Consider the following 25,293-nt stretch of genomic DNA (forward strand, 5'->3'; position numbering starts at 1 on the left):
TGTTTCTATATATTTTAAAATGAGCAGTAAACTCCATGTACAACTATTAATCTCGGAGCATGTTCAATCTCCAATGTTTATGTGTCTAATATATAAGTAATGCCCAAAGAGTGGTTCTCCATAGCAGCTGAATTAAGTAGTGTAGGAGATTTTGAAGTGACACGGTCTTAAAAACTACTTTTAGATGCTCTTCAATACTTTTTTAAGGAGGCCTTTGTGATTGCAGCCCAGCCTCAAGGCCACAGCTTGGTAAGATCTACTGACTGTCCCTACTTTTAACCTGTGAAAGAGCAGGGGCTCTTGGGTAATGCTGGGTTAATCACGTAAGGCTTCAACTTGAGAGAACATTACTTAGCGACAACCACAGGCTGCATCAATTATCAAAGATCCTTTTATTTGGAAAGGTCTTAATAATCACAGTCCTGCTATACAAACCCATGCCCATATCTGATTTCAGGGAGTTAAGATTTTGAAATCCAGTGAAGGAAAAGATTTACTTTCAATGTTACTGTCACACAAAGATGTCCAGCTTCCACGTTTTGCCCCTCAAGCCCACTTGCTGTCCTCTCACATTAGGGAGCAGTTGGCTCTTTATACATTCCTGATGCTGTCATACCCTATGGCTGTGGTGTGCACACCATTGCATACCATCTCCTTCATTGAAGTACCCTCCATTCTCCTAAAGGGAGTTATAGAGGAGCACTTTGGGCCTGTTTGGTGAATGGGTTGCTCCATCACAATCTTTACGGATAGCCCGTCCATTGTATTATGAGTTCCATTATATCCCATTGGAACTTGTAATATGGGGGATGGGATATCCATCAAGTTTGTGATGGAGTATGCCGACCGCCAAACTCGTAATCAGGTCCTTTGTGTCTAAGAATGGGATCAGATGCTGTCAACTTTTATTGTGTGATAAATATATTCTAATATTTGAAATTGAATATTTTTAAGTTGGGAAAGAAGTGTTTTAATTACTGTATTTCCACCTCCGTGCTCCATTTCAAATTAGGCAGCAAAATGTTATGACTCCTTGTGGCATGTCACAGGTTTGTACAAATCAATAGGACATTGTCGGTCGGAACTTATTTAGACTCCTGTGCTTCTATACACCGTATTTTGTCTGTTTGGCGAACACAAGGGATCCACCACATCACGATCAGAGTCTTGGCTATCCCTTCAAAAATGCCACCTGCCGGCCAACCAGGAAGAGCAGTGGAGGGCTAATGGTGAGGTTTGTTAATGAAAAGCATAAAAAATAGCTACACAGCCATCACCAGTAAGTAAATAAAATGGAGAAGAACAGTGTGCAGACCCAGGCAGAGCAGTGTTGCAGAGCTCTTTAGTGTAGCACTGCCTTGATTCAAAGTGTCACACTCATTACTGTGCCAAGGTTACAGGCAAGTAACCTTCCGAGAGCGCGCAGTCTCATTTTGCACACTTTCGTTTTTAATTGTAAAATGTAGTGCTGCACTAGATTACTCAATAGTAGATTTACAGCTTTTAAGAATTCAGTGCGTTATCAGTTCTAGACTCAGCCGATGGCAGCGTCTACTGCGGTATTGATGTTGGTAGTGGCCATTTACCTAGAGATTTTATATGGTACTTAGTAGTATACTTTACTCTTACTCAACTCAGTGGGCCTCCTTTTAATGGCTAGAAAGGATGGTATCCGGAGTTGGTCCTGCAGATGAGTTACGAGGGACGTGTATGCATTCCGAACTGGGCTCTCTACCCACTGCGATGTGATTACAGGCTTGAGATAGAGCTGCCTAAGAGGTTACAATATGCATAAATAGGAGTGAAGGAGCCATCTTGCCTTTGAGCCCTCTGTATGTTTTGTACAGTCTGTCCTCTGGCAGGAACATTTGGCTTCACACCAGTGTCACCTGAAAAGCCTCTCCCTGAAAGTCGCAGAGAGGACACCGGCATTTACAACTCTGCATTCTGATTTACCAGGGCTGTCTAGAACAACTGGGAGGATATCATATTGCTGCCAGCAATCAGACAGCTCCTGACCTTTGTTTCAATATTATTAATTACTTTCTGGCATCAAATAACAAGGACGTACTTCAAAGGTGGTTTACTGTGGGATTAAACCTGCTCCCAGTATTTCTTTTAATCTCCACTGTAGTATAGTCAAGAATTTACTTCAACTACACCATCCCACATATAAAACTAGCTTCTCGGCTAACCTGCTGACCAGTTCTGAACAAATAAGATAGTCTTTGTGATAGTAATTCCATCTGTCTGTATCTTCCAAGGCTCAAAACCTCCTATGCCCTACAAAAGTCACACAAAGATGCTTTAGTAAACTTAAATAGCTCTTGCCTATGCACCCATACAACGTATCCTCAATTCACTTTATTGGCGACTGTTTCATCTTTGATAGTCCCTCGTCTTTTGTTTCTTTGCTTCTGCAGAGCTGGAAATCTTACTACTTCTGTTCACGACTGCATCCTTTCTTTATTTTCTCTAGGTTTCTGTCTAGCCATCTCAAAACATCTTGGCATACATGCTGAAGTAATTTTAGGTCTACAACACTTGTTGCTGCTCTGTGGTTTCACATTGATTCCATATGTGTTGTTTAGAGGTACGCGCAAGGTGTAGAATTTTACTAATCAAGTGCTGCTGGGGATATACTCTCTAAAAAACATGTGAACCATTTGTGCCTAGGCGATGCTTGAAACTTTAAATCTCTTTTGTTAATTGTCCTGCTTCCAGGGTTTTTCAGTAACCCTACTTCTGCTATTGACCTTAAACCAACAGCTTGTGACAGACATATTTTGGGCCTTTTGTAAGTTTAAGTGGAGACAGGGGAACATTTAAATTTCTAACAAACATTTGCATCATTCCAAAAGTTAACTTCTGTGTAACAGGCATAGCAGGAAAGAATTTTGAAGTTGTTCAAAAAAAATTATTGGCTCATTCAGTTGACTGTAGGTGTATATTCTGTCGAGTACATAATGCAGAAGAAACCTTTACATTTCCTTATGAAAAATGTTCGTTTTGATGTCCTGCTCTCTGCACCGTTACTGAGTTATGTTAAAATGAGAAGTATTTGGACTCAGATGGGCTATAGAAGAGGTTCTGGAATAATAAAGGGCTTGGCGCGCCATCCTCACATTTAGGGAATTCTGCCAAGCCGATCCTTTTACAAGCATTTGTTTACTTGAAAGTTGACTGTGGCCTTGCATCTTCTAGTGCTACCCACTTTTTAATGTATTCTTAGTCGTTGAAGAAAAATAGACGAAATAGAAGCAAGGACTAATTAAATCCCTGATAACTCCAATGTTCCTTCCCAATTGGTGCTCTACTTTTTACTGCCTCAAAGCTTAGTTTGAGTCTCATAACAGGGTAGCCATGTGCACAGCTGAAATGCAGTGACTAACTATGGTGACGCCATGATGCAGGATTCAGATGTTGATACTCTAAGGAAATAATTAAGAGGGTCAGTGTGCAAAATCAGGACTCTGAGTATTTGTAAGTCCCCTTGTGAGTTTTTGGAAAACCAACACTAGGCTAACAAACCTGTGCGACACAAGGATTCTAGTTTAAAGCCTAATGCGTTTATTCAAATTGTTATCTTTACAGAATGCAAAAAGCAATTTGTTAGTCATTGGGCATTAACTTCAATCCAAATAGTCAAAACATTGTTCTGCAAGAGGATTAGCATAGATCATTCTCTGGAATAAAAACAAGGAAAGAATTGGTATTAAAGCAACTGGACAGACTGACCTAGTCTGCTCTCAAAGAAGTAAGCTAAAGACTGAGTAGTAAATCAATAACCACACCAGTGCTGGGTCTGCCCAGTTAGGAAGCCCAAAAAGAACTTGCTCTTCTCCAAAATAACAGTTTTATAAGGTTTCTTGGTCCAGAAGCCACACACTTGACATGGCATGTCATGACCTCACTAGCAATGTTGCAAATATATAACCAATCACAACTAAACACAATACTCATTCACTACTGACTGTACTGTATTGTATTGTATTGCAGCATTTATATAGCACTTACCTCTATGTGGGGGGCTGAAGGGCTTGCCTGCATGAGTAGCACACTACACCATGTAAGGTGTGGGGCTAGAAAAATGTTGTCTTTGATTTGAGCCTGTGTGGGAAGTGTTTCCATGTCATGCGTGATGACCACTGAGGTGCAGTTATTGTGTTATAGGACACAGCACATTTGACGATAAACTGTAAGAGACCGATGAACAGTTTTAGGGTTTTAAGCATGCTCGTAGCTTTTAACAGCTCTGCAGGTCCCTTTATGGTATTTCATGTGACATAATCTGCTTATCTGATTACTGCACTGTGTTGTCCAGTCCGAGATGTTGTGTATCGTTGTGGTGGAGAGATTTATTGAGATGGACATTTTTTTATTATCAATCCATATCTGAGTGTCTATGTGAGATGTATAGAAGTGGTCAGATTGTATAGATATTTGGGAGCTGCAGTGAATGGACAGATCACTTCAGTTACTCCATGCCTGTTCGTTTTGGGATGTTTGGCTGTATGTCTTCTGTGAATGTAAAAGTAACAATTTGTTGCTGACCGCTGCGTATTATGCTTCTAGTATTATTGTGGGCCACAACTCTTATATATGTAAGTGCATAACTATATAGAATGCCTAAACGTAACTAGCCCTTTTTTGCTTACCTTTATAATAAAAGCTGTTTCCTGGTTGAGTTGTTTGCAGTTTGTCGGTTACGAGCGGAGTATTGCACTTAAGGGTGTGACTGTTTTCTTGGCTGTGTTCTCTAGATGCTGGCATCGAGGAAATAGCTATGTTTTCAATTGTCTTCAAAAGTGTACATTCTCCTGGGTGATTCTAATACTGGCTGGTATGAGTTCCAGAGCTTGGTTGCTTGTACTGAGAAAGCAGTGCTTCCTACGGATTTCTTATGGTAAGGTGGAATGATACGTTGTGCAAGTCTGGAGCGGTGTGTTCTGTTTGGTTTATATTGTTTGAATTTAACTTGTAGGTATACCGGCCCTTTTCCTTGGGAGGTTCTATCGACATTGCATAGTGCCCTGAACATTGCCGTTCTAACCGTTGCTATCCCGTGGAGTGATTGCAGGACTGGAGTCATTAGTTCCCTTGGGTGAGGGTGGAGAAAGAAGCCTTGCGGCAGTATTTTGGATGAGTTATCATTTGCGTATATTGGATGTGGGTGCTCCAAGACATTGGATGTTGACATAGCCAAGCTTGGAGATTACGCGAGTGAGGATGGCTTACAGTTTATATTGATATGCAAGGTATGGGAATATGCAACCTAGTGTTTTCATTGTGTAGAAAGTACTTTGTGACATTGTTAGCATTGGGGTATCGAGGCTAAGCCTGAATCCATGGTCAGTCTTAGGTTTCTAACTTCCCTCGATGTTGTCGGAGGGTTCAACACTTAAGCAAAATTCTTTGTTATAATCAAATTGTGAAAAACGTTGTGTCAAGAATGAAACATACACCATTCTCTTCTGCTGACAACAATATAAAATTTTGAAAACATCACAACAAGCTTTTGCTCTGTTAGAGAGCAGAGCGAAACATTAGTCTGCATTTGCTGTGACTCCATCAAATAGTACGTCCACGGAAACAAGGGCAGTACATTAAAATGACAAGGCAACTATTTAGATCCTGGTGGAACTTGTTGCAACAAAGCATTACCACTGCTCACAAAGGCAAACACAATGGATGCTTCAAAGTGTCCATAATTAACTCAGATACTGAAGTTGGTATAGGAATGTGCCAGCTTAGCCAACCGCACATACTTGTATTCAAGGAGTGCCCCGCTGGTGGTTCCACAGTTGTGAACATAAAGACCGTCAAACAACATGATACACAGTCTGATTAAAGACTGTTACACAAAACATGTTCTGGAACTTGTAATGCTCAGCTGTCCCATAACCAGGGCCACTAGAATTATGTGATTGTTCTGCCACAGTAATTTTCTCATAATTATACATTTGCGGCATTTGCCACATAAGCCATCATCTGCTGCATATTCTGCACATTAAAAAAAAAAAAAATTGTTTCTAGCTCAAACAGTTCAAAAGTTACTAAAACCGCAGCAACATGTTGCCGTTTAGTGGAAGGCCATTTGCAAAAGTTGACTGGTCACTTTTCTGTTGCTTATTGCTATATTTGGGTATTAAACTGGTACTAATGTGGTGGAGCCAAAGCCCAGGCTGTGTTAACAAGTGTAAAAAGTACAAAATATTGAAGTAATGCTATAAAAGAAAGTGCCGCAATATGCTGCATATTTGGCCTTTTCTTGCTGAATAATTTAACCCTCTCTTGCCGCATAATTTCAGTGGCCCTGCCTATAACATATCCACTGTTGATTAAAATTCACGATTAGCAGGTTTTACATGCAGAAGAAAAACAATAGCTAGAAACACACTAAAGGGGGGAAACGTTCAAAAAACACTCCAATCAAAGTTGAGAAGTCAAAGAAGCCTTTGCTAAATTGCTAGTCTTTGCACAAACCAACTCAAGCAAACACAAATATTACATTCTAGCAATCTTAGTTTGCTATTCTTGCAATCACAATTTGGCATTATGTGGCATATGTACAAAAAGTGTACATATATACAGGCTGCTTGACTCTTCGCCACAGCTCTTTTCATTTGTATGAAATGTCAAGCTCTGCGGGACCTTTTCATTCCTGTGCAGATCACACTACTTTAACACTGGAGTGTTCAGCACTTGTCACCATCTTTGGCATCCTTCTTTTTATTTTCCATAGTTTGAGTCTTCATCTGAGGTCCTATGAGGACAGATTGCCTTTGATTACTTCCAACAGTATTTTCTTGGGAATTTCAGTTGCATTCGGTTGTTTAAACTATGCATCACTAATTAAGGAAAGAAACTAACATTTTATATAACTCAGGGATACAATGATGTGTTCTGCTAATGAATGACATATGCAGAGTCACAGCAGGATATTTTCAGAAGTTACAAAAGTGAAATAACGTTCTGAACATTGCTTCCCCGACAGAGCACACACATTACATTTATGGACCGCAGAGAATGAGGCGTCTTCTCAGTGATTTTCCTGAAATTAATATATATAGATATAGATATAGATATAGATAGAGAGAGAGAGAGAATATGAATTTCTCTCATTAGATAAAACGTGCACCATTATTTTTGCAAATGTCTAGATTAGGCATTATTTCTAATTAGTAAAATCTCGTCTACCTATCTGTGCGAGTATAGATGCTTGTGAAGCAGTTTCTAGTCCAGCCTCATGGTGGCATTGGTTACTAAAGTTTGGTTTTAAAAAGTAGCCTGTTGGTGGAGTACCAAGAAAGGACACTCCATCTGTGTGAAGTCAAGCTGACATTCTCCTTAAGTGGAAATGCGCATTATGTATTAATATCTGCTATTAGTTTTTTCTGCTGTTCGTGCACTTCCAAAAGAAAGCTTTTATCGAGCTATGTTCTTGGTTGATGTTACGATTTAAGGCTCAGTTATGATGTATGGTATGGTATCTTTATCACCAGATTTTATTTTTTGTTTGCTTTTGGCTTTTTTTTTCTAGACTCAAATATGTTGTTGCCACCTGCATGGTCTTCTATTCTGTTGGCTGTATCGGTTTCATACATCACTATTATGAAGTGCTAATAATAAAGAATTGCTGTTATCTCTTGTTTTCTGATGCATGTGGTGTAAGGGACAAAAATATGTAGGAGTGAGGCAGGCGCTAAAAATGAGAATGTTCTTCACATTTTGCTGAAATATTGTGGATCGCAGACACTAAAGACAAGCACATGCTTGACAAAGAAAACTGACTGAGAGTAGGCTTATCAACACCATTTACACCAACTCCAGTACATCCAGTGACCCTGATGACGTTAACTACTTTTTGCACGTTTTTGGCCCTCCTTTCTGCGCTACTGCTACAAAAGTCTTAATTCTTACGAAAATCGTTTGAACAAATTCTCATTAGATCCAGACTGCAATAGACCTGAAAGAGCCATTCGGCAAATTTTTGATGTTTTACTCCTTGGTAATGGCGATTCGTACCTTCTGATTCTACTGGTTATGTTGGCGGCATTTAATAGAGGCGACAACTGGATTCTTGTGCGAACATTGTAAGAGATCATGGTGATACAAGACTAGATCTGAAGGGGTTTGTATCCAACCACACAAACCCCTTACGGCAGATCGGGATAGCCTGCTAGTTCTCAAACCTGTTTTTTCTTCTAATAAGAGGCTCTGAAGGCTCCATTCTCCCACCCTAAAGCCACAACCTATATCGCAAACCCTCTGGTGTCGTGGTAGAGGATTATGGCATTTTGTTTCCTCACAAGCATGCAGTTGGTACTTGGCTGTGGATATTACTCACTTAGCTAGTTCTGAACATCTAATCAATCCTGTTGGCCTCTTAAAGATGTCACTTAAGATTCAATTGTAGCAGAATTGGAATTTTTCTCAGAACAGCCTACCGCGCCGATTCGAAAGGCCTGGTATCTACGAACATCTTGGAACTCTGAACCGACCATTATGGATGGCTCAATATGTCCTGGTTGTATTCTACTTAATCTCCTTAAAATTGCCAGTTGCCTGGGCAAATTTACTTGTGACGTTAAACACTCAGTTCCTGAACAATACAGGGTTCTTCTCTCTCGATTATGGCAAAACTATTCTTTCTGGAATTCCAGCATCCACCATTCTTCCATCAAAGTTACTCTTCCCGAAGGGGCCTGTCACATCACCCAAATACGCTTTTCTCAGAAGTTGCTTTTTTTTAATGAGCAGCTGCCCATTCAGATTAATTTTTCTTGGGGGCGTGACCTAAAAGGCAGTGGTGGCGGCTGTGCTCCTGCCGTCTGAAAGACCCGTATAACCTGAAGCCCACATTGAGATACCTGCAGCGCCAGAGGAAGTGGCAAACATTGCCTAAATTGCCGCAGCCATGCTGAGGGCTATTTGTTGCCCCACAAAGCAAAATTGCCTTTGGATAGAGGTCCGGACGATGTGGCCCGGGACCCGCGCAAGATGTCGCCCGGACTGCCGACTTAAGGGAGTCGCCACCTCAGCGGCAGTGTAGGCCGTTTGAGACTCTGCCATCATGGGGAAAGGCACCCTGGAGCCCGTGGACCCTTTTGGACAGATTAACTTGTCTTATTTTCAAAATTGTATGCTCAGACTTCTCTCATTACCTGGCATTTAAACTTAATATTTCAGGGTGGTGTCTAACTTCGTAGAGGTGACGCACTTCTTCTGGTGATCTCGTTTTTCTACATTTTTTGATTTGAAAAAGACACTTCAGAAGAAGCGTGTGAAATGCTAAATCATTCTTTTTCACGAAAGGCACCCAAATTCTGAAACTCCATTTTCCCACTTTATGTCGCCATAGTCCGTCCTTTTCCTCCTTAGAAAGAGTTATAAAGTGACACTTTAGTTAAATTACAATAAAGCTTTAATGTCAGTGTCTCCGGCCAGACAGACAGTGTAAAAATCAAGTCACAGAACATAATTAAAAAATACTGTTTACCGTATTTTCCGGCGTATAAGACGACTTTTTAACCCCTTAAAATGTTCTGGAAAGTCGGGGGTCGTCTTATACGCCGGGTACAAAATTTAAAGGTATGTTTTCAGGCGTTTTTTACATAGCGCGGACTTTACCCGAAGGTGTCAGAGCGCTTTACAGTAGGAACAGTATTGATACAAGAGGAACAACTACAAATGAACAAATTACAAAAGCAAACGTTAAGTTACATGGATCAAAAGTGACAATAGTGAGCAACCAAAATACATGACGTAGCAATCAGTACATTCCTGGAGAAAAAAGTGATAAGTGTGCAGGTTACAAAAGCGTACAAAGTACGAGCCAACTATGCAGGACTGCGTTGGACTGCGCTGGAAGTGGGGGTAGTCTTATACGGCGGGTATAGCACGAAACCTACATTTTATCAAGCAAAGTAGGGGGTCGTCTTATACGCCGGGTCGTCTTATACGCCGGAAAATACGGTAACAATGAAATTGGTAGGTAGGTTTTTAGATCTTTCTTAATAACTGCTTTGTCCCAAATGTATCATCTTTAGCTGGTATGGAGACATTTATGGCACACGCGTGTTTGTTCAAGTGCCGGAATCCTTACAGGAACTTGGGAATCTAGGCAGGTTATAAGCAGTCTGTACTACAGCAGCTTTTGGAAGTGGCATTTTAAACTATTTAAAATTATTTTGAAAAGACTTACAAGGTTCACTATGGTATTTTTATTTTTATAGTACATATTCCACAATGTCTTTATACTTGCAACAATAGTGTCGTTCATAAAAAAAGACAGTGAAATGTAGGTTTCAAATTAGGGTTGTGGAGGAATGATTGTTTCACTCCATCTTAAAAAGACAAAGATACTCTTACTGCGGAGTATAAGAATATCAAAGCCGCCTCGGAATTCCATGACTTAATAAAGGAATTCCTCGGTTACTTGCAATATCCGCATTTTGTGTGGTAGGCAGTACCTTATTTCCAGTTTGTAGGTTGGTAGGCCTTAGTATGGATATACTTGTTGTATAGGGTGACTGGACTTGTTAGGCTCCTTAACAGGAGGAATTGTCCTAATTGTTTGGCATACAGTATACCCTCCTAGCTGTACATACATTTAGTTTGACACTAACAACAAGGTACCCCCTATGACTTCTTTTAGGTCTATGAGTGGGGGGGGGGACCATATATAACTAAAGTAACTCCCACACGACCTGGATTGCTTCTATGTGGGCCTACGAGGGCTCCATGGGCTAACCAGAAATAACTAGATCATAGACATGTACATTTTTATATGTCTTTTATTTATATATAAACATATTAGCATGCTTATTCAAAAATGATTTATTTTTTCATATTTCATTTGATATAAAATTTCATAACATGTTTTCAATCATGTAATTTTGTATGTACCAAGGATACTATCATGTAATGTCTTCACCTAGTGACATATATAGTAATACAAATATGTCAGCTTAACAAAGAAACATTTAACAAAAAAACTGAAAATAAAAAGACGTGTCTGTTAATAAAGACAAAGACCTAACCCTATATACTCAACCACCCATGACCATTCTCACCTTGTGCACACTAAACTACTGTCATGCTCTTATCTCCTATATAACCTTCCCAATAAACCACATACACTGGTGGTATGAACGGTGACAATATGACTAGAAACTCTTTGTTGTCTTGTTGTGGGTTGGGAAAAGTTCAATCAACGCACGTCTCTGCAGGATTTTTAATTTGTATCCACCTTCATCAGGACCACCCCTTTATTTGTTTTGAGGTGAGTGTGGGGGGTATCATCAAGCTTCCCAAGCTACATAATACTAGCCGTGTGGAATGTAAATGTATCCACCACACAGTCGAGAATCCGTCTCAGTATTTCTAAATATATACGTATGGTAAGTGGCACTGGATTCCAATGTTGTAATGGTGGAAAAATACTCCAATATGTATGCATTCAAAGCAGCATATACTGCAATCCCCAAAACGTCAACTTCAAAATATTAAATGGAAGAGGCTGGCATACCGCGAACACCTGTTCACAGATGATGCCGTAATCCAACTATGTCGCAACCGCTGCTGGGCGCGTGTGAGGAAAGATGTGACTTGTTAGGCTCCTTAACAGGAGGAATTATATTAATTATTTGACATACAATATACACTCCTATCTGTACATACTTTTAGTTTGGTAATCTGCTGAATTGCATCCCATGTGGGGTCCATATTACTGCACTAATTCATATCCTCCAGTTCCCGCTGGATGCTGCTCTGCCATCTGGCCTCTTACGGACTATCTAAAACTAATGAGAAAAATAAATGAAATGACTCTTGTTGTGAGAACTGACGGTGTTGTCCCTAGGGTGGAAGGTGTAACTGGATGCATCATTTCTATTGCTTCCCTGTCTAGTTGGCGATGGGGAAGATGATGGAGCAGGGCCCTGTGCTGATCATCACCTTCCAGGCCCAGGTCGTGATGGTGATTAGGAATCAGAAAGGCGAAGTGGTGGAAGGGGATCCGGTAAGTGAACCTCTTGTGTCATTGATACACTGTGCCGCGTGAAAACAGCTGAAATAAATCCTGGAGCTTGCTTGGCATTAAGAGCATTATTGGCATTTTTTAAATTAATAGTTTGAAATTTGATTTGTGTAATGTAATCATTCAGTGCTCAATAAATGTATGTATCATTTTGTTTACTAATAAAGAAAACAGTCTTCTGGATGTTGCTTTTTTCCTCTTTGGATTCAAAGGCACAATAATCAACTTTACCTTAAGGAATTGTTCCAACCGGTCATATAACTTTTGGGAAGTCCGCTTATGATTTCATAGTGGTCAGGGGTGCAGTGCTATCACCTGTTCAGTGTGTATGTGTGCATGCTTTTGGAGTAATGTGTGGCCACCTGTTTTTTGTGTTGCTGGGGGATGCCATCCATTCTGGTTGGAGTGTCGCCTATTCCGCGAGGTATGCATTGTTTCCACTGGGGCTGACGTCTCTTCTGCTAACAGAGGTGGGCGGTTGTCCTCGGAGAATGATCTCACAATATTAGTAGAGGTTCTCTGGGTTGAGAACTGTCATCCAAGGGAGTAGGAGGTTGCCACTTGGGCTGCTTGGTCCTTTTTCGGTGACGGTGAAATCTGGCGCTGGTGTCACAAGAAGTACTGTCTGTTTTCTGAGGCACTCCCCATTTTCCTGAGGACGGACTGTCCTTTTGTGGTCCTTTGTTCTGCAGGTAGCTGTGGCTACTGTTCCTGCCGGGTCTGACCCATACTTCACTGGGCGTGAAGCCTTCTCTCACGGGTATCAGTTGGTGCTGGACCGTGGATAGACATAACAGGTATCTTTAGGGTGAGAACCCCTTTCCTATTGGGCCGGTAGCTGACCTTTGCGCACAGAAACATAACCTGCATCAGGTGCTTTCCTCTAGTGGGCGTCAAACCCATTCTTTACACGTGGTTTGGCAGCTTCTTCGACCAATCAAAGTTCTTCCCCATCTGATCTGTAGCCGCTCGCCAGTATCATACACCTAACTCTGGTATTTGTAAGACAACCAACGTTAGCTTGTCAATAAATCTTTTAGCATTTGAGGGTGTTTCAATTTTTACTGTAGTCATAATACTTCTTCCTTCTTGGTGTTACGTGCCACCTAGCCTGAAATTCAGCATGGTTACCTGGATTTGGAGCATGGAGTGTGTTTTGTTCACTGCATTGCGACCGCGCGGACATTCAGATTTATGCTTCTTCCATTTAGGGCTACAACTTTTGTTGGCTCCCTTATAGAGGAGGCCCAAGATCCCTTTTAATTCAGATTTTATTTACAGCAGCATTTTAAAATAATTCTCTAAAGCGGGAGGGTGGCTTTCATTTTGATTTCTCTGCAGTGCTACGAAGGATAAACGCGGATAAATCAAATAGCGTTTCTGTCTCCATATGGTTCTTTCTAGCAGAAGTGTTTTCACTGCCAAGTGTTGTTTTCAGTTGTTTGCAGTCCCTGGGTGTTTGCTTCTGCTGTTACTTGCCAACCTGATGTCTACTTGCAGTAGCCAGCTAATGCATCTGTCTCTGCCGGCATTTAAATCCTGAGTCACTAGTAGATCATTGGAAACTCGTCCCACCCTTAGCACCTCAATAGATTCGATTTGCTGATGAGTGGCTAATAGACAAGAAATGGAATCTCCTAAGCCTGTTTTCTATTCACATCAGGACAGATGGCAATAGACAGAGCTGGTGCACCAAAGAACAAAGCAGGAATAGCCTTTACAACCCCTGATTGACACAACGGATGCTGTCATATTGGGCGAGCGGGCCACTTCAGTCTTTGTGTCTCTTTGTGTCTGGTTCTGTACCCAAGCCTGGCATTCTGGTTTACCATTTCAGGATTATGATATGGGTGGGTGGGAATATATGGGAGCCCTTTCAGTGGGTTTGTAGATTTATTCAGTGTGGCTCTGCATCAGTGAGGGTATCCAGTACATGGGTAGATTAAGTGATTTTCCCAGAGTCACAGGATGTTAAGCAGAGATTCGAACCCGGATCCCCAACTCCTGAGTCAGTGGCTCTGGCCACTGCACCACATCCTCTCCCTAGGGTGGGAGTTTTGGGAACCCGCTTGGCACCTATTGTCTTTCCCATTGGAATACACATACAAGAGATGTTCTGTCATTTCATATCCTACATGATTTTGGAGTGGCGATCTGTGAATTATTTCAGGCAAAAGAGAACCGGCTGTCTCTCCTGGTCGGATGCCTCTATACCTTAGGTGTCCCGTCACTTGTGTTACAGGCCTGCAACAGCAAAGTCAGCCTCATGCTCACATTTTGAAGGTACCACAATGTGAAAAACAACTTTTAAAAATACTTGTCAACTAGCTTTGAGCACCTTTTAACAAGTCCAGCTTTAGAGGGATACTGCGGTAACATTTCCTGTTGTTCCTATACTCACATCAGTGGGGACCGGTACTCGCACAGCTACCCCCAGACATAGGCTTCACTTGATGCTGTGCTGGCTTTGATGGTGCAGACATTCTCCAGTTGTGAGCGACAGACAACATTGTCTGTTCATTCTCTGTGTGATCTTGGGCTGACTTGGCGGTGACTGTAGTCCAACCCCAGATCTGAGACAACACTTTCTATACCTACCTTGGTATGTTAAATCTGAAATCCTGTTTTGGTGCTAATATAAAAGGGTTTACCTCCAGGCTGGCAGACCTAGGATTTGAAGCTGCCATTTATGTAGGTGATGTATCAATGACACTGGCAAAGAAACAAATATGTAGTATAACTCTTTTGATACTGAATGTTTATATATATATATATATATATATATATATATATATATATATATATATATATATATATATATATATAATGTGTAGTTTCTGTGACCTGTACTAGTTGCAGAAGCACTTTTCCAAACAATGTAACTGTAAATGAGGAAGTGAAATATAGAATTGAAACAAAATAGAGAAACCCAAATGACCTCGCTGCGGGTGCAGAAAAGCGATGAATTAAACCGCAACATGGATTCAAAAGCTTCTTGCTTCCAATGCTTGCCCTTATTGCTTTGGTTTGAATCCTCATTTCTAGAGCAGATTATGACTTTGTCTTTTGATCAGACCCCTTTTCTGAAGGACACTGGATAGTGCATAGCTGGTGTTTTTCTTCTGGTTCTCTCACTGGATTTAACTCTTACATGAAGATAGCTACAGTTTAATCTCATAAAAGCCACTTCAGGGAATAGGTACGGCAGTGGGTTATTCACAAGAAAGATGCTCCTTGCTGCTCTTAACCCCAAACGCTTTTAACCTTGAAAATCATAGAATAAACATTTTTTTAAAGCAGCTTTTGCCTGCAGTATAGGTATTTATTTTAGAGTCACCTTTGGCCTCTTTTTAAGTTTTCTATTTTACTTTGTGTGAAACATATTTATCCACATTTGGCATTTTATTTTTACATTTGTTACGCTTGACTAAAACATGCAGATCGTTCAGTTATCCTTAAAAGAACAAATAGCCAAACAGAAAGGGCTGTGAATCTGATTTAATCAGAAATGCCTTAAGAAATGAGAGCCTTGATTGTTTTGCATAATGCATTTGCATTTTGTGCAGTTAGGAAGAATATGTGGCCAAATATGTATTCAGAAAAACAGATGACTATAAGCTTAATTCTTCGTGTGGTTGATTGCACGACTAGCACTCAACAACCCTCAATAGGATTGATAAAAGCAGCGTCAAGCTTTTAGCGCTGACGCTCACTTAGTGGAAGCCATAACTGTCAATTCCTCGGAGGACCGGCTCAAGAGTGACACTTGGCACTTCTTTACTTTCAGCTCATATAGATTAATTTCCTAAAACAACTCGTCATTGCGCTTTGAATCGACACTTGATCACCCACTTATTGACAGCCCTAGCTGCATTTTGAAAGTTGGGATGTCCTTGATCATCTTCCTTTGTGTTAATTTCATCAATTTTGGCGTGGATTCACTTGCTTGTCTGGTCCATTTTCACTGGTGTAATAAGAGTTCCAATTCCCACAATCATTACTATACCCTGAGTTGACGTGAAAAGGCAAAAATCAAGTGGTGACTATGACATGTCTTGACCAGCACAGTTCTAGCATAGTTTTGCTGCTAGACGTAGATAGGGTTCTCGCCGTGACTGCTTTAGAGAAGATGTTCCCGCAAACAATGATTAGGCAATTGCTGCTGTTCTCTAAGAAGGATTTTTCCCTAGATTTGACACCACCTGTCGTTAGTAGGGGTCCTGATACTTAAAAATGAGCTCTTTTATTAATTTTTATTTTTAACATTTTTTTATAACTCAAACATGACCCTGGCGGGTATCGGAGCGCTTTTCACACATACAGAGAGCAGAGCCGAGAAGTAATAACAATGATAACCTATTTCAGAAGAAATACAGGGTAAAGTAGTACCAAAAAAAGGGAGGGTAAGCTTACAATGCGCAGACAGCAGCGGAGATAAACAAATGAAAAACGAAAATATCATAGTGTAGAAAACGCTTGATCAGGCAATACTGATAAGTCAAAAGCACAAAAGTGGCCGGTGAGAAGTAGTCATAAGTGTGATTGAGGAATCTGGATGGGTATCTTAGGGTCTGGGGAAGAAATTTGTTCATAACGAGTACTTTGACTTTTTTCTTGATAGTTGAAGGAATTATTATGACTTTCAGGGAGCAACGAGTTCCAAATTCTCGGGGCAGTCCCAGAGAAAGATCGGTTGTCAGTTTTCTTCTCATGGAATTGCTGTGGCTTCAGAAGTAAGGAGTTGGCGCTTCTGGATGATCTGGAGCCACCAAGTCAAGAGAACAATAAATTAACAGGATCCATGCGTTGTCATACTCTTTATTTTGTTTTCACACAAACACCCCTCTTATTGACTTTGAAGTCACCGCGTGGACTGCTTGACCGTTTCCTACTGTCATTTCATATAGTTAGATTGCCACTGCAGTGCTTCCAAGGATCATTGCTAAAAGGCGATCAAAGCATTTTTCTGAGAATGTCTTCTTCAGTGTCACTAAAGGTTAATTTGCATCCATTCAGACTAGAGAGCATCCAACATCCTAGTGATCATCTAGCCCCTTCATCTCTAACATGAAGGCATACCATCAGTCACTTTTATTCCCTTAAGATAATCAGGACACAAAAAGACAAGCCTGCTAAGCTCGGAGGCCCTGGCGAAAGTATTATTGTTCGCAGGCAAAAATTATTTTCTAGTGCTCCATCGGTTAGATAGAATGAGGCCATATTTATGGTAGGAGAGCCCTTGGGGCACCGAACAGCCTTTAATGGCAAATCCCATTGCTGAAAATAATTCTGTGGTGGGCAGGACTCCACTAATCCCCTGTGATGCAAGAATACTTCAGTTTCTTCTCTAGTGCTGCGGCGAAATCGTGACTTTTTCACTTAACTGGAATCAGCCAAGACCAATGCTTATGACAGGCACAATTTTCCCTTTTATTAAGGTTCTCATTTTTTCATGTATGTAAAGGATGGGAGAAACATTAGCCTTTTCCTACTTTGTCGACGAGCTTCCTTCAGGGATCATGCAACTTTGCCCACAGACCTGTGTTGTATACAGCCTACCCCACACCAGAAAGCTCGCTTGTGCAAGCATCCGCTTTGAAACGGAGACATAGCAACTTCGTTCCGCTCTCACCAGAGAGGGATATAAAGTGGCTTAAATCTTCGTGCCCAGATCTGTACAGCAAGCGGCCACTAACACCATATGTATCCTAGAGAGCTACAGATATGCCTTATGGATAGGAGTAGTAGTATGAATTTATTTGTTGATTACTTAAAATCATTACAAGCAGCAAAGTACATATCCAAAACAAAATCTGATTAAAAATATACAGATACAGTGGTTTTTTTGTATCCAAGATGAGATCCACAGCTAGACCCTAACATGATTTGTTGAACTGCAAATAATCAATTTACTAATAAACCATTAGCAGCAATAATTAAAGTTCCTTGTGCTAGCAGAAAAAGCTGCAAGTAAACTTTTTAAATTAATAAGGGTACATAAGGTACAACACACCAATTAGCAGCAAAAATTAAAGTGCCTTGTGCTAGCAGCAAAAATTGCAGGTAAACTTTTTAAATTGGTACGGGTACATAATATACAACAAACCAACAATAACTAAAGTGCCTTGTGCTAGCAGCTTAGAATCATCAGGTAACCTTTTGACTTATAAAAGTGTACATAATATACCATCCCCCATTATGGAATTACATTTAAAACAGTACGATACATGGAGTACACCCCAACGAATAGCAGCAGAAAATAAAGTGCGTAGTGCTAGCAGCTAAAGTTATTAAGAACATTTTCAATAAAATGTATACAGTGGCCCACACTTCCCTAGGAACATTTAAAATCTCATTATCAATTTTTAGGTCTTCGCTTAAAATATCTATGTTACAGAGTTTCTTTTCAGCTATAAAAATACAATAATTGCAGTCCTGCAAGTTCTTACTCCCAATTCATTAAAAATAGGCTTTAAGATGGCCTTCCGCTCTTCTAGCAATTTTGGGCATAGGGTTACTATGTGCAGTAGGGTTTCATCGCGCAGCCCACATAACCTACAAAGGTTGGACGGCCACTTTTTCTCCCAGTTTGGAGTTCCGTCTTTGGTTGGATATTTCCCAAACCTAAATAACATGAATTTATTCTTAATCAAAGGTTTTAAATGAAATAACAAATAAGGTTGGGGAGCCAGTTTGCCGAAAGAGTTAACTATTGACCATAGATGTTTTTTTTCCTTAATTCTTCTTTATCCATTATAGTAGACAATTGTTGGACAGGCCCCACGAAGGGCTCGCTCCCTCCCCGCATGACAGGGCCCAGACACCGGCTCTCCGGGGGCTACCCGCAGAAGCAACCCGCAACCCGTCCCCTCCGGGACGCCTGCTCCCGGATATCTCTGTCTCACGGGCCCGGGCCCCCGGCAGCCCCATTGCCCGGCCCAGCCGCCATCTTGGACACTGCACCACGCGGCCGCGTGGCCTCAGCTCGACCCCAACCCTGGGCCCGGCCAGGCCCCGCCATCCCGGCACCACCATCCATCCAGGAGGTGAACGGACCACTTGGCAGGCTAATGGGAGAAAGAAGTGTCGATGGCTCTCCCCCGCCAGGTGCCGATCGCCCCCAGCCTCCCCGGGTGCTGGCTCCACCCCCCTGCTGGGTGTCTGGACTCCCTCATCCCGGACCTCCCGACCTCCCAGTGCGAGGGTCCGGACATCAAAGGGCGCCAGACCTATAACCGAGGAGCCCCAGAGCAGGAAGGCAGTTGTATCCTGGAGTCGAGAGACACCGAGAAGAACTCATCCTTGACGGACTGCTGGCGCTGCCGCAGCCCTGCCTTGTGAACTATCGTCCTGCCTGCTGGCGCTGCCGCGGCCTTCTGCAACCTTCATCCTCGTGGGACCTGCTGGCGCTGCCGCGGCCCGTTGTAACTTCCATCTTCGTTGGGACCTGCTGGCGCTGCCGCGGCCCGTTGCCACCTACGATCTCTTCGGGACTTGCTGGCGCTGCCGCGGTCCGACCCGTCCGACCGCCGAGCTCGAGGATTGTGAGCTACCGCCGTTTCACCTCAGTACCCGTAGGTACCAAGACTGTCCCGCTACCCCCTTTCCCTACTAGAGACTAGAATTGAGAGGATCATCGTGTCCTGATCTCCTTGTATCGTACTACCTTACTTCAAGAACTGCCTATAAAAGGTGTTACTCTGACCTTCGTGTGGTGTCCATCTGTGGGGGGGGGGGAAGTTACTTGTCTGTACGATCGCTGGAGACGGCCCTCACCGGAGGCCTCTCCCCTTGTGCTCGGCCGACCGTCCAGGTCCCCGTCTAACATTGGTGGCAGCGGTGGGATCCGAACCAATGCGTAACCGTACAGAGAGTAACTCACCCTACGACTAATCCACAATGACGACCAGAGAGAGCGGATCTGCAGAGAAATTCCAGATGGAAAAACTGGAAGAGTACAACCACCGAGAGCTAAAACAATTTTGCATAGAACTAGGCATTGCCACCACCGGTCTGAGCACGAAAGAGGACTTCAAACACGCCCTAGAATCCTGGGCAGAGACAAATATCGCCGGACCCCGGGACCCCGAAGCCCCGGAGACAAACACCACTCTGACGGAAGAAAGGAGAACGGATCTCTCCCGGGAAGAGATCCGAGAACGAGAGAAAAATAGACTACACGAGTTAGAGTTGGCACGGCTCAAATTAGACGGAGAATTGAAACTGGCAGAACAAAAGATGAACTTAGAACACTTACGGCTCCAAGAAGAGCGAGAGGAAAAGCAGAGACAGAGAGAACTCGAAGAAAAAAGACTGGCATACGAACACGAGTGCAAGCTAGCGGAGATAGAAATGCGCAAACAGAACAAAGACCTAGGGGTGCCCGAGCAACCGCGCCCCCCAGGTACTACCGAACAGAAGGTCCACATCCCCAAGGATGTGGTCCGTGAATACTATCGGAACGACGACATACAGCAGTGGTTCAAGGCCTACGAGATCGCCATGACTGCCCACCGGATCGCTCGAAGTGACTGGGGAGCCGGTCTATGGGGGAGATTCGTCAATGAAGGCCGGGATGCCCTGCTGCAGCTTCCGGACCATCAAATGACGTCCTATGACCACATGAAGGCCGCCCTCCTCAGTCGATATGGTCTGACGCCCGAGATGTACCGCCAGAGGTTCCGCAACTGCACCCGGATCCCGGGTACAACCTGGATAGAATATGTGAACTATTTCAGCCGAGCCTTCGAGGGATGGATCAAGGGTAGCAACGTAACAACCTACGAACAGCTCTTCAACCTCATTGTGTGGGAGCACCTCTCCAACAACTGCTTCGTCGAGCTCAGGCAGCACCTCCTCGACAGTAAATTGACTGACCCACGGCAGCTCGCCGCCGAGGCTGACCGATGGGAGAGCACCCGAGTGACCCGGAGTGGGCCAAACGAGCAGAACAGAACCAACCAAGGTCATCATCGTCCCCGAGGAGGAGGAGGAGGAGGACAGGGCCGGGGCAGAGACGCCGTCCCGGCCGCTCCCGCCAACAACACCCCGCCCCCGGCCGGCCGGGGCAACCCCCCGATGCGCCCAGGGTTCCGAGCCAACGTTACGTGTCATCGATGCCAGCGAGTCGGCCACTATGCCAGTGACCCGACCTGCCCAAAGAACCAGACCCCCGGACCCCGCCAGGTGGCTGCCGCCGCCCTAGGAGAAGAGCAAGTCTCCGAAGAGCCTGAAGAGTATGAGCAGGAGCAGCCCGAGTGGGAACCTGCCGCCATGACCCTGGCCTGCCTAGGGGGAAGAGACCTGATCCCGCGGGCTCCCCTACCAGCCAACACCAGGAAATACAGCCAGTGGGTGAACATAAATGGGCGTAAGGCCGAAGCCCTGCGTGACACAGGGGCCAGTGTGACGGCCGTCCGTTGTCACCTGGTGACCCCAGAACAAATTCTGCCAAGCGTTCCTTGCCCCGTCCGATCGGCCGACAATTCGGAGAGCCTGTGTCGGATGGCCTGCGTCCCCTTCGAATGGGGAGCAGTCTCCGGTATGTTAAAAGTGACTGTCCGCGACGATGCCCCCGTGGACTGCCTCCTGGGGAACGATCTCGAGAGTTCCCCGTGGGCAGCCGTTGAAAGAAGAGAGCACCTGGGGATGTTAGGCCTCCCGGGCTGGGCGTGCGTAACAACCCGGTCCATGGCCGCCGACACCATCCCTAGATCTGAAGAACCCGAATGGCCAGCACCTCCTCCCCCGATCGCTCCAGAGGGAGACTCCATCCCTACCGACACCCCGGAACAAACCCACGAAGAGCCCGCTCAGCCCCAAGACCTTCCGGACCTGGCTCAGTGGCGTCAGGAAGGGGGGCCCACCCAAGAACAATTCCGGCAAGAGCAAAAGACATGTCCCTCCCTCGAGGGACTGCGACAGCAAACGCTCGCCCAGGGCGCAGGAGACACCGCAGGGGCCCACTGGATCTATTGGGACAATGACCTACTGTACAGCGAACAAAGAATAGCGGAGCTGGGGGCCAGTCGAGTGCTGGTGGTGCCCCTCCGTTTCAGAGACTTCCTTCTGAACTTGGCCCATGATGTCCCCCTGGCTGGACACTTGGGGCAAGACAAAACATACAACCGCCTGGTGACTCACTTTTACTGGCCGAAAATGAGAAATGACGTCTCCACCCACTGCCGGTCCTGCCCGACCTGCCAGGCAAGCGGGAAGAGCGGCCGCAAACTCAAGGCACCTCTGCAACCATTCCCCGTTGTGACCACCCCGTTCGAAAGGGTGGGAATAGACATTGTGGGGCCCCTGGACCCCCGAACAGCACAAGGGCATCGATTCATCCTGGTCCTGGTGGACCATGCCACCCGCTATCCTGAGGCGGTTCCCCTTCGAACTGTAACAGCACCAGTGTTAGGTCGAGCCTTAATGGGGGTCTTCTCTCGAGTGGGATTCCCCAGGGAAGTCGTCAGCGACAGGGGCACGAACTTTATTTCAAAATATATGAAATCCCTATGGCAACAGTGCGGAGTCACCTACCAATTCACAACCCCCTATCACCCGCAAGGAAACGGACTGGTCGAGCGATTCAACCGCACTCTCAAGGGGATGATCATGGGGCTGGAAGAACCCCTACGCCGCCAGTGGGACGTGCTACTACCGTGCCTCCTCTTCGCCTACCGAGAAGTCCCCCAGAAGTCCCTCGGCTTCAGCCCTTTCGAACTCCTGTACGGACACCCTGTTCGCGGGCCTCTCAGCCTAGTTAAAGAAGAGTGGGAAATGGCCCCCCTGAAGACCCCTCCAGACGTCTACAAGTACCTCCTGACCCTCCGTAATCAGACCCGGCGATTCAGAGAGCTCGCCAAAGCCAATCTTGAAGCCAGTCAGGAGGACATGAAGAAGTGGTACGATCAACATGCCTCCTCCATCGAATTCGAGCCTGGCCAGCAGGTATGGGTGATGTCCCCCATCGAACCTTGTGCCTTACAGGACAAATGGACGGGGCCCTTCAAGGTGATCGAGCGTAAGAGCCCCGTCACCTACCTCATCGACATGGAATCCCCCCGGAACCCCCTCCGGGTCCTCCACGCCAACAGACTCAAACCCCACTTCGTGCGCTCGGAGCTCAGCCTGCTGATGGCTACAGACAGTGGGGCGGAAGAGGACTCCGAGCCCCTCCCTGACCTACTGGGGGCCGGGGAAAAAGATGGTTCAGTGGACGGGGTCCAACTCTCCGAGGCTCTGACCCCGGAGCATCGCCAAGACTGTCGGGCCCTCCTGCTGCAATTTGCAAACCTATTCTCCCTCACACCCGGGGTCACCCCCTGGTGTCTGCACGACGTGGCCACTGGCGACAGTCCTCCTATCCGACACCGGCCGTACCGAGTACCAGATCGGGTACGCACCTGCATCCAAGAAGAAGTCTCCAAGATGCTCGCACTCGGAGTCATCGAACCCTCGGACAGCCCCTGGGCCAGCCCGGTTGTACTGGTCCCCAAAGCTGCGGCCCCGGGCACCACACCCGAGCTCCGGTTCTGCGTCGACTATCGGGGTCTGAACGCTGTCACCCGAACCGACGCTCACCCCATCCCCCGAGCCGACGAACTAGTTGACCGCATGGGGGTGGCCCGCTACCTAAGCATCTTCGACCTGACGGCGGGCTACTGGCAGATCGGCCTCACCCCCAGGGCACAAGAACGATCCGCTTTCTCCACCCCGGATGGACACTACCATTTCAGAGTGATGCCATTCGGCATGAAAAACGCTCCAGCCACGTTTCAACGACTTGTGAACCAGGTATTGGCGGGCCTCGAAGAGTTCAGCACCGCATACCTGGACGACATCGCGGTGTATAGCCGCCACTGGTCAGACCACCTCCGCCACCTCCGAGGGGTCCTGCAGGCCCTCCAACGGGCCGGCCTCACAATCAAGGCCAGCAAGTGCCAAATCGGCCAGGGGTCCGTGACCTACCTCGGACACCAAGTGGGGAGCGGTCTGGTGGCCCCCCTCCAGCTCAAGATCGCTGCCATCCAGTCCTGGCACCCCCCCCGTAACCCAAACCGAGGTCCGAGCCTTCTTGGGGCTCACCGGATACTATCGGCGGTTCGTAAAGGTCTATGGCAGCATTGTGGGGCCCCTCACGGAACTCACATCCAAGACCAACCCAAAAACAGTCAACTGGACTCCCAACTGTCAAGCGGCCTTCGAGAGGCTGAAGGCCGCCATGTGCACCGCTCCTGTGCTCCAGGCCCCCGACTACAGCCGTGAGTTCATCGTCCAGACTGATGCCTCAGACCATGGCATCGGGGCCGTCCTCTCCCAACTGAACCCCGAGGGAGTCGACCAACCAGTGGCCTTCATCAGCAGACGCCTCCTGCCCCGAGAACAGCGCTGGAGCACCATTGAGCGAGAGGCCTTCGCAGTAGTATGGGCCCTCAAGAAGCTCCGGCCTTACCTCTTCGGAACCCACTTCCGGGTACAAACAGATCATCGGCCCCTGCAATGGCTAATGCAAATGCGGGGGGAGAACCCCAAACTATTGCGATGGTCCATCTCCCTGCAGGGGATGGACTTCACTGTGGAGCATCGCCCTGGCCAAGACCACGCCAACGCGGATGGCCTGTCCCGCTTTTTCCGCCTCGACGAGGAGAGTCCCCAAGAGGATGGGTGACTCTCCCCGCCTTCAGCTGGGGGGGACGCATGTTGGACAGGCCCCACGAAGGGCTCGCTCCCTCCCTGCATGACAGGGCCCAGACACCGGCTCTCCGGGGGCTACCCGCAGAAGCAACCCGCAACCCGTCCCCTCCGGGACGCCTGCTCCCGGATATCTCTGTGTCACGGGCCCGGGCCCCCGGCAGCCCCATTGCCCGGCCCAGCCGCCATCTTGGACACTGCACCACGCGGCCGCGTGGCCTCAGCTCGACCCCAACCCTGGGCCCGGCCAGGCCCCGCCATCCCGGCACCACCATCCATCCAGGAGGTGAACGGACCACTTGGCAGGCTAATGGGAGAAAGAAGTGTCGATGGCTCTCCCCCGCCAGGTGCCGATCGCCCCCAGCCTCCCCGGGTGCTGGCTCCACCCCCCTGCTGGGTGTCTGGACTCCCTCATCCCGGACCTCCCGACCTCCCAGTGCGAGGGTCCGGACATCAAAGGGCGCCAGACCTATAACCGAGGAGCCCCAGAGCAGGAAGGCAGTTGTATCCTGGAGTCGAGAGACACCGAGAAGAACTCATCCTTGACGGACTGCTGGCGC

The 25,293-nt window shown here is 45.8% G+C and overlaps 1 protein-coding gene across 1 annotated transcript in view; it reads left to right on the plus strand.

Annotated features, from left to right (window-relative positions):
• The window catches only part of TIMM44 (translocase of inner mitochondrial membrane 44), a 138,303-nt gene that overhangs the window by 86,409 nt on the left and 26,601 nt on the right, over positions 1 to 25,293 (plus strand). The window contains exon 12 of the mRNA XM_078670910.1: positions 11,915 to 12,025. Within this exon, the coding sequence (XP_078527036.1) occupies positions 11,915 to 12,025 (111 nt within the window). The remainder of the gene's footprint in view (positions 1 to 11,914; positions 12,026 to 25,293) is intronic.

The sequence above is a fragment of the Lissotriton helveticus genome, chromosome 12, assembly GCF_964261635.1.
Source record: "Lissotriton helveticus chromosome 12, aLisHel1.1, whole genome shotgun sequence".
In the NCBI taxonomy this organism is placed as follows: Eukaryota; Metazoa; Chordata; class Amphibia; order Caudata; family Salamandridae; genus Lissotriton; species Lissotriton helveticus.